This window comes from Malania oleifera, chromosome 3 (genome assembly GCF_029873635.1).
Source record: "Malania oleifera isolate guangnan ecotype guangnan chromosome 3, ASM2987363v1, whole genome shotgun sequence".
Lineage (NCBI taxonomy): Eukaryota > Viridiplantae > Streptophyta > Magnoliopsida > Santalales > Ximeniaceae > Malania > Malania oleifera.
In genome coordinates, this window is record NC_080419.1 from 85,876,379 (window position 1) to 85,895,743 (window position 19,365).

General features: G+C 39.6%; 1 protein-coding gene across 1 annotated transcript in view; it reads left to right on the plus strand.

Annotated features, from left to right (window-relative positions):
• Positions 1-19,365, plus strand: part of LOC131151871 (trafficking protein particle complex II-specific subunit 120 homolog) — a 60,750-nt gene that overhangs the window by 7,864 nt on the left and 33,521 nt on the right. The window contains exons 4-5 of the mRNA XM_058103327.1: positions 10,701-10,810; positions 12,688-12,747. Coding sequence (XP_057959310.1) covers positions 10,701-10,810; positions 12,688-12,747 — 170 coding nt within the window. The remainder of the gene's footprint in view (positions 1-10,700; positions 10,811-12,687; positions 12,748-19,365) is intronic.

A 19,365-nucleotide genomic window follows, 5' to 3' on the forward strand; every position in this document is an offset into this window, starting at 1 on the left:
GGAATGTAATTAAGAGTGATTTGATTAAAGTCTTTGCCAAATTTTATGGGAATGTGATTTTGGGCAAGAGTATTAATTCCACCTTTATTGCTTTGGTCACTAAGAAGTCTAGATCTATTAAGGTAGAGGATTTTAGATCTATTAGTCTCGTCTCTAGTGTTTATATGATTATCGCTAAAATATTAGCTAATAGGCTGAGTGCAGTGCTGGCTAAGACTATCTCTGGTGCTTAAAGTATGTTTGTGGCGAGGAGGCAAATAGTGGATGCTATTTTGGTGGCTTGAGGTGGTGGTGGGAGAAAGACGAGGGGGTTCATTTTGAAATTGGATTTTGAGAAAACCTATGATAGAGTTAACTGGAGTTTCTTGGATACAATCTGTGAGAAAGGGATTTGTTGAGAGATGACGCCAGTGGATTAGGTCCTGTTTTCTATGTGTGGTTCTTAGTCATTGTGAATGGCGACAAAGTGTTGGTTTAGTGCCTTGAGAGGTATTAGACAAGGATACCCACTGTTCGCCTTTTTGTTTGTTTTAGTAGCTGATGTTTTAAGTAGGATGGTGAATAGGGCAATGGAGTGGGCGGGTTGGAGAAAGGGCTAGCAATGGGGAGAGAGGGAGTTGTCGTTTTTTATCTTTAGTTTGTTGAACTTGATGACACCATTTTCTTTTTAGATGCAAGTTTTTGTGAGGGTGTATGGGCTTAAAATTAATTTGGGGAAGCGAGATTTAATAGCTATTAATATGCCCATTAAGTGCGCTAGTGAGTGGTCCACTAATGTGGGGTGCAGTTTATTGGATTGGCCTTTGACTTATTTTAGGGGTTCCTTTGGGGAGTAATCATAGATTTATGGATTTTTGGAATCTAGTAATGGTGAGGGTGGCGAAGTGATTAGATGGATAGAAAGGGGCTTTTTTCCCCTCTTAGGGGTAGAATAACCGCTCTTATTCAGGCTTTTTTGTCCGGTACCCCATTGTATTTGTTGTTTATTTTTAAGATTCCAGTGGGGATTGCTACTTGCCAGTAAGATTGAGAATGATGAGAGATTTATTGTGGTCTGGTATTGGGGGTCATAAGGATCATGTAGTGAGTTGGGAAGAGGTCTACAGGTCCTAAAAAAAGGTGGGGGGTGGGGTGGGGGCTAGGTCTCGGTAAATGACTAGTTTTCCCCTAGAAGATTCTTCCATTTGGCATAGAGTTATTAGAAGTAAGTTTGGTTGAGTGAGAATGGTTAGGATACCAATGCTAGTTTAAGATGTTCTTTGGAGAGCTTGTGGAGGCCTCTCTCTCAAATTTATTACTTATTCACATCTCACACTAAATTTGAGGTGGGTAAGGGTTCTCGGATTTGTTCTTGAAAGACCCCATGGTTAGGGAATGGTGCCTTATCCACATCTTTTCTGTCTCTTCTGATTGAGCTCAGAGCAGAACAGTATTATTTTTTTTGCTTTGCTTGGTGATTTGAGTAGTCCTTTGGCTTCTAGGGATCTCCATTTCAGATCTCTTAATGATAAAGAGTTGGTGTAGCTAGACTCCTTGTTGACTTTATTGAATAACTGTCATCTTTCTTTGGGGAAGGATGTTCGTTTTTGGTCTTTGGATCATTCGGGGGGTTCATTATTGTTAGTCATTTTATGAGTTCTTGACCCGTTACAATTCTTTGTTTCCTCTCTATTTATTTGGAAGGCCAAAGTGCGCCCAAAATTATGGCTTTTATTTGGGTGGTTGTGCTTAATAAATTCAATACGAATAACTTGTTACTGATCAGGACACATTTGAAGGCTCTCCCTCCACATGTTTATGTGTTCTGTAAGAATTCTAAGACAGCATCTCACCTTTTTATGTGTTGTGATTTTGCTTGGAGGATTTGGAACAAGTTATTTGGTGTTTTGGGTGAAAGTTGGGCTTGTCTTCTATTGGTTGAGGAATTGTTGGCTACTTCACTTGTGGGTTTTGGAAGGAGGAAGGATTGGGCAGCGTTATGGAAATGTGGTATCTTTGCAGTATTGTGGGCGTTATGGCTGGAGCATAATGCACAGATCTTCTCAGGGGAAAAAGTTGAATATTCATTATATGGCCTCTTTGTGGTGTGTTGGGTCTGGGTTTTTCAGAGGAGTAAGCTTTCCAGATTTCAAGCAAGATTGGGGGAAATCTGTTGGCTTGATTTTTTCCATTTTTTCTTTGTTTTTTTTTTTTTTAAATTTTTTTCCCATTGCTTTGTTCCAGATTTTTTTACAAAGATGTCTTATTGTCCTTTTTGTAAGTTCCTCTCCTATTAATGAAATTTCTTTTTTTGCTATTAAAAAAATGTAGCTTGAAAAAAGCCTCTTCTTCCCAATCAAAAGGTTCTCTCTTGAATAACAAATTCCAAGTTACTTGATCTCCACTGACAGCCAGAAAATTGTGAAAGTCATTGAGGTTAATTGCTCCATTTTTTTTGGGAATCAAAGCCACAAGCGTTGAATTCGGACTATCCTCAAACTCCATTTGTACAAGTCCTCAAATATACTTCCCAATTTTTTTTTACTTCTTACCAATTTGCTTGCCAAAAATCCAATAGGCACCTATGTTTGGGGCTTCGTCTCTGTTGCACTCCTTCAGAGCATTCACAATTTCCTCCTTCAAGCAAGATGCTTGTGAAGGCAATGCAGCAGGGGACCGTCATCATCATTTAGACTGCCTATTCGACATACATACCCTTAGGCATAGATTTAGGAAACTATGATGCATTTATTAGACCTTCTTGCTGTGTACTTTTCTATTATGTTGGGATTTATTTTTAATTATGTGTTTTAGTTAATTGCAGGGTATAAATACTGTTAATAATGTTTGTTGAACTGGAAAAACCTTATCGCAGCATAGGTCTCCCTCTCTATCTATAATATGTGTCATGCACCTCACAATGACCATCATTCCCTTACTAATTCACGCCTTCTAACATGCAGCTATAATTCTAAATAACCCAACACTAAATGGCCAGCAACCAGCAATACTCCCTCTCAAGATAGAGTATAAATATAATATGATCCTAGTTTGATACAAATGGGTTTAACCTGAGCATCCCCTAGAGGCTTAGTGAATAAATCAATGAGTTGGTATCAGACTTCACATGAACGGTTGTAATGAGCTTGTGCACAAGTTTATTGTGAACAAAATGACAAGTCAACTTCAATTTGTTTTGTATGCTAGTGGAAGACTAGATTGGAGGCAATATGATAGTAGCTTGATTATCACACATCAACTCTGTAGGCTAAGAATGTGGAAAACCAAATTCTTGTAATATGTTCAACCGAATTATTTCAGATGTAATGTTGGCCATGACCATAGTTACCTAGGTCACTGCCCTCCCCCCTGGGAACTGCAATCCGGATTGCATGTACCATTTCTTGGGTCAAAAGTGTCCTGGATTGATGAGGGTCTGGATCCAAATCCCCAATAGTGCGACCCAGATTTGTTAACCATTTTCAACAAAAAAAAAAAAAAAAACAAAAATTCACGAAAAATATTCACAAATTTCAAAAACTATGCGAGAGAGTTGAATGAGAATTTTAGTTACGTACAGCAAGATCCCAAGATTTTCGCTCCCTTACTTTCGTATTTCTGAAGCTCACAATTGAATATTACTACCCACCTATTGGCAATGGGCAAACGACACTTACGCGGGATCTTGCTGCCTTCTCTTGAAAGAATAGAAGTTGAGTTTGAGTTGTTATCATGCTGGATTGGAAAAGTAAAAAGCCGTACTAAAAGCCAGCGGACCTGCTCATGGGAGTCAGGCCTGCTCTGTAGTGGGCAGACGTAGCAGGGCCATCTGAAAGAAATAATTCGAAACATGCTGCAATCGAACATGGTGTATTGACTAAATAACCCAAGTATTTGGTTAATGCATACCACAATAAAAAATGGCATACTAAGCCTACCCCCTCAATAACTGCGTACTTCCTAAGTAGCTCACACAATACCCGTATACAAACTGAAATGCACTGTGCTCGAGGTAACTATGGACTATGGTCATTACCTTATTTTTTGACTCAGCACTCAGTTGGGGCCAGAACAGCTTGTTTCTTACTCTAGAATACTAAGTTAATGCCAACAACAACAAACACACAATACACGGTCGTGGATCTTCTGTCAGCCCAATCTGCATCTGTATAACCCTAAACACGAATGTGACCTTGATCTTGAGATAAGAGGCCTCTTCCAAGTGCAACTTTGAAGTATCGTAACACTTGCTGCAAAAAATTATGTTTGGTCAACGATTGAGAGACAATTTAACTTCCCAACCAGTCTTTGATATTGTCAAGGGTCAGCTAACAAATCACCTACATTTGATATTAATTTGCTGCTAGGATCCAGGTGAATCAGTGGCCTTGGATCCCAACAACTCAATCTCATCTACAAAATCTATGACATATTTCTTTTGTGACAAAATGGTCCCTAAATGAGATTTGGATACTTGTATAATGTATATCCACAAAGTATTTAAACAACCGCAAATCTCTAGTTTGAAACTTTGTCAATAGAAAATGCTTGTGGCTTTGTATACCCTACTTATCATCACTATTTATAACAATATCATCAACATAAATAACTAGCAAAATGTTGTTGGGTATGTGATAGACTACAGAGTGGTCTATCGCATACTGCCGGGGGCCAAACACAAGCCCTACTTTAATGAACTTGCCATACCATGCTCTAGGTGATTGGTTTAGACCAATATAATGATTTCTTGAGATGACAGACCAACGTGGGCTCCCCTTGAGCAACAAGCCCACGTGGTTGCTCCATTGTATCTCCTTTATCACCATGTAAGAAAACATTCTTCACATTTAAGTTATGCTAGGGGCCAAGGGCCAATAACAATTGATAGGTAGTGGCTAAGGAGATGAACAGACGAGCTGAATTAAGTTTGGTAATAGGGGAGAATGTGTTTGGATAGTCCAAACTGTACACTTGAGTCTATCCTTTGGCAACTAGATGGGCCTTCAAATGAGCCACTAAACCATCTCTTGAACCTTTGGAATCCTCCACCCAGAATGGAATACGGCTTCAAATACAGATTTGAGAAGAGAAACATTCAAGTCCTAACAAAATAGTAATATGATGGTGTCAGGAAATCATAGCAAAAGAAATTAGAAATTGGATGCTGGGTACTAATATGGTGGTGACAAGAAATCATAGGAAACAAAATTAGAAATTGGATGCTGGGTACACACGTGTTTATAGGAAGATCAACATCATAAAAAGTAGGAGAATTAGACGAGGAAACAAATGGAGTAGAAGTAGGAGCTGGTGGAGGTTTTCTTCCCTTGAGTAATGTGTGTGCTACAACTTAGGATTATCCAGGTTACTTGGACTTGAATTAGGTGAAATGTGTGAGGAAGGTTGGGCAGAGCAAATAGGCCGAAACTGGAAGGGTGGACAGAGGAAGGGATTTGTCAAGGTCAGGGTTCAAAGAATAGAATAGTATGATGTAGACTCAGAAAAGTTAACTTGAGCAGAAACAAAGAAACTGATGCAAGGTAGGACTATAATAGTGATATACCTTTTAAGTACAAAAGTAGCCCAAAAAATACATTTGATAGCATGAGGATCTAGCTTATCTATCAAAGAGTTTACTAATGGACAAAAGGGACACATTCAGATATATGGGAAGAGAACATGGGAAGGTATTTTACCTCCAAGGACAGTAGATGGCATTGCTGATAAGAGAGTAGATAGTAAGCATGACATCACTCCAGAACACGGTGAGGTCATTCATCTGATATAGTAGGGCACAAGTGACTTCAAGGATATGTCTATTTTGTGATTTGGTTACTGAAGTACTTCTTTGCGTTATCAAACTAAGTCTTTATTTTAGACAAAAAGGCATAAAATATAGTAAACAACTTGGAACAATCTTTCCTTAAATAAAAACCGAAGCCATCCTTGAGTATTCGTTGACAAAAGTAATAAAATATCTAAAACTCAAATTTCACATGACACAACTGGGACTCCAAACATCAAAAGGAACTTACATGAAATGCTTGACTGCTTGTTTATTGATTCAAGAAGCAAATGGAAGATGATGCTGCTTTCTAAAGTGAGAAGACTCACACTCAAGGCTAGACATAGAACTCAAAGTAGGAATCTATTGTTTTAAACTGTCCAACAAAGGATGACCAAGGCAACAATAAATTTAAAGTGTTGTAACAGAAACAGTGCATGCAGTAAGGAGATAACAAGTCAAAGTGATAAAATCCAGCTGCCTCATGTCCTCCACCACTCGTCTTCAATGTTTTCAAATCCTGAATAACAGAACAGAAGTTTATGGAGCAATTCATTGAATTTGTAATCTTTACAGCAGACATGAGGTTAAAGGGGAATTGGGAATATACAAAATAGAAGAAAAAGACGCTGGGAGTACGATTTACTATCCCTATTTTCTTAACTGTGGTATGGACCCATCAACAAGAGTTATGCGGGGTAGGTAGAATAGTGGAGGGCAGAAAAGAGGTTGGTTGTACCTGTCATATGATAAGTGGTAGCAGAATCTATGACCCAAGGGCTAGTGGGAGAGATACTGGACATAAAGTAGGTTGTAAGGTTTTCTTATTTGAGCAAGAGATGCAATGGGAAGAGAATTTTGCTGGGATGCTTGATGCTGCAGGAACTTCGAATACTGTAGTAAGCTCCAGTGGTGGAATTTGTAGTGACTGCTTTGGCAACGTGTGGGGGGCTTACCATGAAGATCCTAGCTTTGCCCAATAGTATGATCCCTCGTCCACAACGAACACACTTGCATGGGGTACCTTCACCGTGTCCATTTGAATGACCCTGGGAAGTTCTGCTGCTACTCGGCTCATAGCTTGAACCACCTAATGTAACAAAAGTAGAATTCTTGGAACTAGTGATCAGAGGATGAGAACTCAGAATAGAGTGATTGCAAAATGATTACTAGAGGAGGCACGAAGAATTTGAGAATAGATGTCAACTAAGGATGGCAACTCTGCAGTACCATGCATAGACTGCTTCCTTTGCTTTTTCCTCTCACTGACATTAGCTACCACGGGTTGCGCAATGATGAGTTCCTCATGGATATATTTCATCTCTACAAAGTTTTCAATGTACTCTGTGACACTCTTGTGTCCATAAAGTATGCAGGGGAGAGATCGTATATACAGGTTATGTTACTAGAATATCAGAGTTTGAATAATCCCAAATCTCTTTGCATACCTCTAGATGCATACACATCTGTACGCTGGGAAGAGATCATAGATACAGGTTATGTTGCTAGAATATAAGAGTTTGAATAATCCCAAATCTCCTCAAATACCTCTAGATGCATGCACATCTGTGCAATCTGGGGTTCCATCAAGTTGCAAATGGAGACAATCAATATGTCTTTCTGAACTCTTCTTTCCATTTGTTGTCACTGGGCCTGGATTGGAACAAGTGTTCAGACTTGCCCGGTCAAATGGATCTCGACAGCCATAGATCACTACTCAGTTACTTCCATTCAACTTCCGGTTGTAATCTGTGCAGTGATGATGGAACATACTTTTGGGTTTCATGAACTCCATCCCAACACTCTCAAGCAAGATCAACAAATAACAAGATAAACAATCAGATTGAATGATAAACACACTAGCACTGCATTCCACAAGCCCCAGTGAACTCAGGTACTGGTGACAAATAGCCTCTAATGGCATTAATGAAGTGCTGTCAATGAAGAACTAAAAAGGTTGGGTCTTTGGGCTAAAATCCATGATCCACAAGTTGATACCATAATTTATGGAGGGATTCAAAACATGTGGGAACAAATTGGATAAAAAGGCTTATGGGGCATCACATGCTGGCCTGTGGAGTTGGAGCTATCAGCCTTCAACCAGCATGTGGGGGCAAGGGTGCATGGGTGGACCTCGTGTGATGGGATTTCAGGGAGTTACAGATCGGCAATGTCTGTGGGCAACTGTGATGCTGGTTTTGCAAGGCCTCATACAGTTTTTATGGTTCTATCCTGGTAGTGTTGTCCAGGATTTTTCTGGTGACTGCTGTGTTTCTGGCGACTGCTGGATTTGTTCGAGGCCCACAATTGTGTGGACAGCCTGCCTACACTGGCATACACACATGATTGTGAGGTTTAAGGTTTGGTTTTGTGGTGGCTGTGGCCCTTAGGGTTTAGGTCTCAGGATCATTCTCTGATATGGTGATGCCATGTTAAGAATGTTTAGTGAACTGGAATAACCTAATCACAGCATACGCATCCATCTCCATTTATAAAATGTGTCATGTCCATCACAGTGAGCATCAATACCCTTACTAGCTTGTGCTTACTAACTCACTGCTGTAGTACTAAATAACTGACACTAAGTAAACAGTAACAAATACAATTGGTAGTTGTCTGTTGGAGTTAGTTTTTCAATTTGAGTTGAAATTCAGAATCTCTTGCATTTCCTTCTACCTCTCTGTACATAGTCTTTCCCCTCACCTTATTCTTCTTCCTCCCTTCTGTTCTTCATCTTTTTGTCTCTTATTTTCTCTCTTCACCTTCAACTCTGTGCTGTTTTACATCAATTTGGTGTCAGAGCCCAACATTCAAACCATCATCATGTTCTTGCTGCTGCCATTGAAGCCAAGAACTGCTCATCATCTACAACTTTGTCAAAAATTTACAATCATGGCCTACTGTTGGAAAGAGAGAGCACAGAATGGCGCATCCCCAATTTTTCGTTACCATCTGACAACACATGTGGTCCCATGTGCTGGCGAAACATTTCCCAGACGTTGTCCTTTAGACACATCACCACCAAGTTTTCTGCCCCCTAATTTACCTTCACACCAAAGATCATTGCCGGAAAGTTGCTGCCTGGAGAATTGTTCCTCACACACCTGCTATGTGTGTGTGACTGACTTCTAGAGTTTGAAAAATACACTTGCTGCATGAGAATCCAGTCCAGCTACAATATTTTGAGCTTCTTCATGCTAGTTTGACTTGTATTGTGGATAAATTGGGCTATTGTACCATCAGTGGAGTGAATATCAAGAAACCTCCGCCCAAAGGTGCTTTTTGAAAGCCGGTCCCCGTTGGTACCACCAACACTTAGATTCAGGTTTAGTTATGGTCCTTATGGATTTTTCTGGTTTATCTGCCAGAAATCAAGAGATTTAAGTGAGATTCAAGATAAATTTGAGAATTTGAAAATTGATTGAGAGAAATTTAAAATTATTGTGAGGAATCAGGAGCAAAGCTTGGGAAACTGCAGGAATAAACTGAGACTGGTTGCCAGGTTGTGTTGAGGGTATTTGGTGATGTGCAAGTTCTGCTATTACAGTTGATTATGTTTAATGGTTAATACATACATAATTACGAGCTTCTTATTTCCTTCAAAAAAGAACAGAAAAAAATGTTGCTGCCCCTTCTCATATGCATTCCTTTGCTGTTTGCTTGCATTGTTCTCCGTAGCCCATGCCACTAGCCAATTGTTTATTGTGTAGTGTAGGAATTTGGCAATCATTTACATTATGTTCGATAGATCTAGTGTGCTTGTAGTAATGCTAGCATTCATATCACTTGTAGCAAAGTTTAGTCTCCCTTATCATCATCATAACATATTGTATTGTTGCAAGGTCACTCAACAGATCAGCAACCCACCTCTATTGAACATGCACAGATTTGCACAACTTTTGATAAAGAGGGTGTATAAGATTGAGAAAAGAGAAGTTACAACCTAAGAGGAGACAGGGAGTCCTCCAGTTTTTTTTAAAAAAAAAATGCACAATTTGAGCAAGATTGACACTCTCCAGGACATTGTAGACAAAAAAATTGAGCAACTCAATGATAAGGGGATTGCGAAGTTTTTTGGTTTTCAGTTAGATTCTTTACGAACTTCTTTTTATTCGTTCCTCTAATCCCTTTCCTCCTGCTCAGTGCTTATGGAAAATTAATGTATCTATGGTTGAGGCTTTTGTTTGGAGGCCGTTCTTAATAGATTTGACGCTAGAATCATCTGTAGATAAGGTTAGCGAGGCTGTCTCCTGATATCTTCTTTTGCATCTCGGCTGGTGTTCTCGTTTGGCTGGTTGTTTCAGTGGTTTTTTTTTCCCCCTTTGGTCTTTATTGCAATTAGCTTATTGTATCTAGTTTTAATTTTTCTCCTCTTTTTTTTGTATTTTTTTTCTTTGTTCCTTTTTAGAAGGAAACCTTTTCCTCCTTGTACATTCTTCTTTTTCTCTGTAAAGTTCCTTTTTCTAATAAAAGAAAAAAATTTCTAGATGTCATTTTCCCACAAATTTGGGGGATTTATTATAACTAATTGTGATAAAATAAGAAGTATTGGTTGGCACGGCATGCAAATAAAGAAAGAGGAACCATAGAAGGTATAACATAATTGTAGAAACATGTAAAATGTGATGTTATTACACTCTGTTTGGTGTCCACTGTAAATAAATGGATATGGTCCCTGTAGTTGTGTAACAGATATTTGATAATTGTATTCCTGTGTTTGTTTGTGTTGGTCATAGATTCATAGACAATGTGTTGAACTGCCCAACATATAATGATTTCTATCATTAGCTGATCTGTGTATCTTTTTAAACTTAGAGATCTTTAATAGATTGATTTGTTTGGGATTGGTTTTGAACTGTGTATGCAATCTTCATGCCCTTGTATTGCGTTAGTTTCCATGTCTTACATTTATTTATTGTGTTTTTCATGCTATCAGATAGATCGCATGGGCCAGAGGGATCCAGTTTTAGAGGAGGAGGTTAGGTATCGGTACAATAGTGTCATCTTGCATTATAGGAAGTCATTCATTCAAGACAACGCTCAGAGGTAATTGATGCTTATTTTAGTTCTACTTATGGCTCTGTCAAGTGGCTGTAGTTGTAGACATGTGGTACCCTAGCCTCTATCAAAATGATATTTGCATAAATCAAAAGGATATAGCAGATGCATATAGCTGAGGTTCGCTGAATATAAGAAATTGTCGAAATCCTTTCACTTAACTAGGTGATAGACCCACCTTGTCAGTGGTCATCTACGTGCCCATGCGGTCTCACCTTACGAAAGTGTGAAAGTTACTCATAACTTATGGATTCTTACAATGCTTAGTAAACTAATGCAGGCCTTGAGATCTACACATCAGGCCTAGGCATTGAAAGTATGAGGAAGAATAGGAGAAGTATTCTAAATTAACAAAAAAAGGAAAATTATTTTAACCAGAGTACCCTACTAATGGAGGTTTGTTGTGTGGAAAATAAGAAGGGAGATTGTTTATTATATTCTACAGTACTTTGTAGGTGCTGAATAATAGCTCTATGTTGCAATGAAGTTGGGATAAGTAACTGAAGAGTTAGAAATTAGAAGAAGTTGGGTTTTGGTTCTTAAAAAAATGGATTCTTGTGCATTTTATAGAAAATTTATGAACAGGTAAATCTGTACACCTTCTCATCTTCTTTTGCTTTATCCACAAGTTCTTTTTGTGTGTGCTATTGCCTGGGTGATGTGTCTTTGTGGGTTTTGGTTTCTGTAATACATTTCCTCCTTCACCTGTGTCAATTTCTTTGCTAAAGCAAAAAAGAGAGAATCTAAGACCTTTTATCCCTTCATTTTTTTTTTTCTTCCTAGAATTCATATCCTGCAAATCTCTTTGCATTTCTCTTAACATGAAATTGGTAATAAGGTTTATATTACTGCGAGCACTCTATCCATTATTTCAATGGCAAAACAATTTGACAAACCTATTTATTTAAGATTCTCTTGCTGGGTGTTAGACTGCTTGATGTAATATCTGCTTCTGGGACAATTGAGAGTTGAGACTCTGCAGAACAGCTAGCTGAAGATGTGTAAATCTGTTTACTGCCTTACATTCACTCCACAAATTTGCTGTTGTGATCTATATTTTCAATGTTGGTGGTATTTTCTAATAGTTTTCTACTGTGCTTGCTATTTTTATTTTTTCTTTTTTAAATATTTTTTGTCCTTACTTGGTCTATGACATATATATATATATATATAATTCTTTTCATTGTGTGGAGGGAGGGGGAGGGGTTTGCACTACAATGATGAATTCATTATGGTCTGCTTGGCCTGGTAGAAATTTGTCTACTATGATGTTCTTTGAACTAATGAAGCTGTGAAGGCAATCCTAGTTTCAAATTACGAGAGCAAACATTTATATGGGATTGGTTGACTTGGAGAATTTTAGATCATGTGGAACGAAGAGGGATGGCTAACCCAGGGTGGGACTTTCAAACGGATCCTCGATTTAGGCTTTTAGCTTTCTCCTGATATACTATTCTGTGCACATTTTTATTTTTAAAAACAATTTTGGTAATTTAGATATTTGGCACCGCCTTATCTATCATTAAAATGGTGCCAAAGAAAAACACATGCTTCTGATGTCGTTTAGTCCAGCTCCAGTACCGAATGGTGCATTAATATATACATACTTGAACTGTAAAATAGAGCAACAATAATCTTTTGCCTCTTGCACTGATTATACTTCTCTGCTCTGATTTGTTGACAAATTATGTGTTATAGTATGTATTATGGAGACATACTTTGCTCAATAATAAAAAACATGCAAAGTTTTATCTTATCTTGTTAAATTCACTTTCATTTTTAAAATATTATGAAATTTTGCAGGTCAATTCTTTCTTTGTAGTCTTTATTCACTTGACAAGCATTGTCTGGTATTTTGCATGCAGAGTTTCACCCTTGAGCTTTGAACTTGAGGCTACTTTGAAATTGGCACGATTTCTTTGCAGGTAAAGATTTTTATTAAATATTTTTCATTTGGCAATAAAATTTAAGATGTTCTTCAAGCACATTGTCAATCACCTCCCTTAACCCCCCCCCCCCACCCCCCCCCAACAAAAAAAAAAACTAGCATATTTTTGTTTTTATTTTTTTAACAGCACAGAGAGAAATTATTGAAGGGTACCAAGGGGGTGCTGCCCATGAATAAGACAGTGATAGAAGAGAAATCACCTATAATACAAGGTTTCCAAAAAATCAAGAACTGCATGGTTGTCTATATGATTCATGTACAATCCACTGCCAACTAGTTATAGTGCGAGGCCATCTGTCTTTGATTATATTCAGTGGTGTAGCTAATCCTTGAAAGGCTCTTCTATTCTCCGTCTCCACACAATCCAAAAAAATAGTGAGGGGAATAAGAGCCAAATCTGCCCTTCCTTAACTTGTTTGAATGCTTTTTCAAGCCCAGATTTCTTTCTCCACTGTCATAGCTGTGACTCACTGGTAATTGATCAGTGCAGTGGCCAGATCCCAGAGATGTTTGGTCCAAGAACAGTGTAGGAGGATATGGTCAGTTGTCTCAGCATCTTCCTTGCTCAAATAACATCTGTTGACAAGGGGTAGTCCCCTTTCCTGCAGGTTGTTAATTGTGAAGATCTTCCCAAGTGTTGCCTCCCATGCTAAGAAAAGCAACCTTTGTGGGGACATGTATCTTCCAAACAAGCTATCAGGGGAACTTTATGCTGGTTACCGCTGGAGATATGAGTTTCCTGTTGTAGGAGCTGACTGTAAAGCTGCTGCTATTGGTTCAATATGGATGATATTGAAATGAACTTTGTGCAGGCTACTGAAGGAGTCCACAAATAGCTGGAAACCTTGTGCTAATGAGTGCATCTTTGTGGGAGGCCAACCTGAAAGTTGGAGGTGACCGCTAATAAGTGCTTCTTTGTGGTAGGCCAAGCTAAAAACAGTTGGAAAACTTGTGCTAAGAGGTGAGAGGCCACACCAAATGTCATGCTAAAAGAAAATATTATCCCAATCTCTGAAAGTCAAATTTGATAAAAGAACCTGATTTTCCAGTTTTTCTATATACATATCACCAAAATCCTACACCATAGGATTCTCTAACTTCTTTAGAAGTCCACCTGTTATGATCAAAACCATATTTTGAAACAATGGCCCTTGTCCGGAAATGATCTTGTTTATCCATGAACCTCCAAAGACATCTTCCAAGGAAGGCTTTGTCGAAAGTAGGAAGGGAGTTGAGCCCTAAGCCTCCATTTTGAATTGGTTGCTTGGCAGCCCCCAATTTGAGAAGGTGGAATTTGAACTCCTCTCCCGTGTTTCCCCTGATAATCTTTTCTTCCAATCTTTTGGGTATTGAGTATTGAGCAGGAATGGGGAAGAGGGACATATAATAGACGGTAGTTTTGAGAGGGTATTTTTGACTAGTGTAAGTCTACCTCCTTGCAAAAGATCCCAACTTGCAGCCCAGTATGTCCAAGGAATGCCCCCTCAGTGGTGTCTAATACACCTTAAATTGAGGATCTGCTGTGGTTTACTTCACAGAAGATGATGGTGTCATCAACAAAGAGAAGGTGGCAGACTTTCTCTTTCATTCCTTCCAATACTAAGACATTTGTAAAGACCTTCATTGATGGATTTTTGCAGTAGGAGGCTCAAAAGTTCCAACACCATGACAAACAAGAAGCGAGAGAGGGGATCTCCTTGCCTCAACCCTTCGGAGGATTCAGAAAACCCAAGGAGCAGTCATTAATGAGCACCAAAAATGTTGGAGTGGTAATGCATTGGCAAATCCATTTATACTAGTAGTGTTTGAAAGCATGGATTTTGGGCCTAGGATTTGAATTTGTATGGATTTGGAAGAAGTTCAATACAAATTTATGCTATGTTTTGACCAAATAAACACAAATCAAAATCCAAGGCTCGAAATCCATGCTCCCAAATGCAGTGGGAAGCTCACCAAAGGCCATTCTTTTCAGAATGTAGAGGAGAAAATCCCAATTGGCATGGTCAAAAGCTTTTTCTATATCAAATTTGCAAATACCTCATGTTTTTTAGCCTTGTAGTGGGCATTTGCAACTTCAGAGGCTGTTAGGGCAGCATCCATGATCTGTCTACCTGTTACAAAAGCGTGTTGATGCTGGCTAAGACTTCAGATCGCTTTCTTGAGTCTTGAGGCAAGCACCTTGGATAAGATTGTATAAATACAGCTGACAAGCCAGAAATCATTCCTTGAGAGATTGAAGAATTTCCTCCTCACTAAAAGGCCTTTCCATTCACTGCACAATGGAAGGATTCAAGGTGCTGAAATTGATGCTGTCTTGTTATGTACTCACTTGTAGGATCCTTATTTTTAGTAGTTTTTGCTATAAAAAAATATTTTAGATATTTTTAAGACCCTTCACATGGTATCTCAATGGTAAGGGTGAACTCTATAGTGAGATCCTCTTGGACGTCCTGCATTTGATTCCCTGATGTCCAAGATGTAGTTGGTCTTAGTAGTTGAAAAATTCCAGTTGTTTTTGAGATAGTTAATCAGAGCTGAGAGAGGCATATTGCATAGAATCGATAGTCAATCAGAGCGGAGAGAGGCATATTGCGTAGAATCCCTAGATGATATTTATTTTGTCTGTAGGAGTATGCAACTTTGGGAACTAGTATATTTATCTAATATGGTAAAATGCTAATGAATTTGTCCTATAGTTTAAATTTAATGAGACTATGTCCTATGAATTGTTTCAATTAGATGTCATGCTATTGATAATGGCACTACTTATATGCACAAGCTTAGTGCATGTTCATTACTAAATTATATCTAATTATAAATTTACAGTCAATTAAAGATATAAAATTTAGGGGTGGTGCTCAAGAAGCTTTGAACTTGTTATTGGTTATTGATTATTTAGAATTATTACCTATTTTAGTAACTAAGAGTTAGTGGAGGTATTATGGTCATTATGATGTACATGCCATATTATCAATAGAGCCATATTATGTCTTCCAATTTACTTTTGTCATGGTGGTATCAGAGCACGGTTTGAAGATCTAAACCGTAAGTACCATGGCTATCGTTGACCTGAGGCCTAAAACCCTAAATCCTCTACATGCCTACCATCAAAGGGGAACTGCAAGCATCGCATTAGGCTTGAACACTGTTGAGCTGCAGTAGGTGGAGATGTCGGTAGCACCAACCCCCAGCCGCTTCTATTGAATTGATTGATTTCCAGAGGAGATTGGCAGTCAACTCCACCAACCTAGCACACCTTGGTTGAAATTAAGCCAGCTACACCACCCCCAATCCATGGCTATATATAGGAGATGTATGTGTGTGTAATTGTGTGGAAGAAGTGTGAGGAACAGAGAGAGATTGTGTTGAGAGAGAGAGAGAGTTGAGTTGAGCGGTGCCTCCTCCTCGTATTTATTCTCCCAATCTATAGTGAGATTGGTGTGCTCCGTGGACGTAGGTTAGATTGGACCAAACCTTGTTAAATCTAGTGTTCCATATTTTTGCTTATTTATATTTTGCTTTTGTGATTGTTGTTCCTAGTTCCCCTTAACAAACACTATCCAGAAGCTGCTGGAAGACATCAATTTGTGGAAATTCCTTCAACAACATTGGCTGTTTATGAACACCAAAACCCCTTCGAATCTTGCAAAACCAACACCATAGCCACTATCATAAGGGCTAAGTCACACTGTATGTCTTGATGGTTGACACTCTGATGGCACTGAATGGCTCACTTAAGCCAATGATACACAATCTGAACTCGTTGATTAATCTTGCTTGTGTGTATAAAGAAGTATGACATACACACACGCAACAAATGGCACACACAAGGCAACAATTTACAGGAGCAACACCTCCTAAGATTTCTTATTCAAATACGAGGATTACACTCATTACATGTGCAGGGCAGGAAGACTATGCACGAATTCCCTCGTGTCCTACGCCACCCACATGCCATATTAATTTAGTTGACACCCCCAACTGTCTAAGTATGCAGTTGACAACCCCAACGTTCCAATAAGGCGTAACGAATTGTCTACAATTATGTGGCTAGAAATATTGCCAAATTTTAACCCGCAAGTTAACTCTTTAGACAAGCCTGCATGTTAGCCTTACAAGGAAAACTACCAAGTAACCACCCTGTCTGGTTAATATGCCAACATTGCAATCATTGACATTGACATTGTCCACTTCCTGCAGGTCAACACCTTGTGTCATGCATGGTTTTCCTCTTAACCATGACTTATCCCATGCACAAGCAAGCACCATATGTCAATGAAAAACTTATGTATGAAACACTTACGTAAGTTTACCATCCAACCATGTCAACCGAAACCAGCCATTGTAGCAACCTTGTCTTGACTAGGGCCCCAACCATGTCCACCCATTCCCTGATCACGTTGTAGGCAACTTTGCATTTATGTGCTCCCTCCTTAGCAACATAGATTTTCAATTCACCAAATGTTAAGATAACCCATAACAGGCCATCTCGTGCTACTGCCTTAGCACCTGAGTTGCCCATACCATGTGCCTTGGCAATGTCAAGGTAATCAAGGTTTGACAAACCACACACACCATAAGACACCAACGTCCTTGTTAGGAGGCTGTCGATGTAGTCCCTTATTTGTTTCTTGAATTGCCATAGTGTCACATCCCTTTCCCATGTAGCTTCTGCCTCAGACAAACCCTTCCACCTTACCAAATAATCGTTATTTGACTTTTTCATTCTGTCCCTCAATCCTGTGAGCAAGGATCTTGTCAACATCCTTGTCAAATTGTTTCCTTATAGCTGGTTGAGCTCTCTTTGCCTCTCTCATATTTTCATTTTAGGAGGTTTGCATGGTAAGGCTTCAAGAAAGTAACATGGAAAGTTGGATGAATTTTTAGTTTGTCTGAAAGCTTCAACTGATAAGCAACATTCCCCACTTTCTTCTAAATTTCAAATAGACCATCATATGTAGGGATCAATCCCCTATATACTGTCTTGTTGCTAATTTTTTTTTTTTTTTTTGATGATGTGGGAACACCAGCCACCGATGAGCCCTTTGGACCCCCCGATGCGGCACCAAACCCACAGGGTTGCAGCCTCCCCCAAGGTTACGCCACCCAGGTAAAGCCAGATGCTGTCACAGCTTAATCACACTTGGGACGGACTTTCAGAATGCGGCTCCCCTTCCGGTGGACCCCCCTTCAGGTGCAGACGGGACCCCAAGAGAGGTAGCAAAGCGCACCATGACTTTGCCTCCACCAAGAATCGAACCTCCGATGCTCTCCTATTTTCTCTCCCCCTGCTTTCCACTGCGCCATGCCCGTGGGGGCGTGTCACGGGCTAAGCTTGTTCAGGGCATTATGCTTGCCTATGACCGCTTATCTCGTGTGTTTGGGATGGGTTTCCATCATGTAAATACTAGTGTAGGGTTATTTTCTAGTATTTCTTTCATTGTAAGCCAAATAAGGCAGTATGACTCCTCGGTCACTTTGATGTTTCCTAGTGCTAGAGTGAGAATGGCCTAGAAAGCTCTTTAGGGGAGGGTGAGTGTTCATCAATCATTGTAAAACTCACTAGCAATTGTCAACGTGCTTAGCCTACTTGCCTCCCTCGCTAAGTACAACATGTCAACGGAGGATTTGTTAATGAATTACGTTTGCTTCAATATTTACTGCTTGGTTGCCACGGCTTTCATGAATTGATTATAATTTCCGCTGCTATCTGATTGAATGTTAATGAAAGTGTTCCGTGGATGAATGTTGGTAAACAAAAGGCTGGCTAGTTAAGCAAGAGTGCTTTAGCTAGCGCCGCACGGCCCTTCACAACGGTGTGAAAAAGGCGGACCGTGACATTTGGTATCAGAGCCAAGTCGGTGACACTTGGTGAGAGCCCAAGGTTGAGTTGCTACGTGAATTCGATTGCCTTCGTTGTTGGGTTTGGAAAGCTTTGGTAAGTGACCATGGCACCAAACAATGCTGAGAGGATCAGCGTGCTGGAAGCACAGGTTGAAGAGTCAACCAACACTATGGCCGCGGAGGTGGCCCAGGTGAGAGAACTTGTTGATGAAGTGAGGGGATCACAAAAACATCAAGCAGGTTTGATAGGCGACATGTCAGAGGACTTTCGCCACACTGTGGAAACTTTGCAAGCCCGGATGGCAGATCTGGATGCAAAGGTAAATGTGATGGTTCTTGCTATGGGGAACTCCAACACTCCGGGAGTTAGCAAAACCAAGGTGCCAGAACCCAGGACGTATGGGGGTGCCCGAGATGCCAAGGAGTTAGAGAACTTCTTGTTTGATGTGGAGCAGTACTTTCGCGTTGTGAGGATGGCCTCAGAACAGGCAAAGGTGGATACTGCGACCATGTACTTGGTTGGTGATGCCAAACTGTGGTGGCGTACCAAGTACAGAGAAATTGAAAATGGAAACTGTGTGATTGATAGTTGGGCAGACTTGAGGAGAGAGCTCAAGGCCCAATTCTTTCCTGAAAATGTTGAGTATAATGCAAGGAGAAAACTGAGAGATCTCAAGCATACGGGTTCAATCAGTGACTATGTGAAACAATTTTCTGCTTTAATGTTGGATATTCGGGATATGTCGGAGAA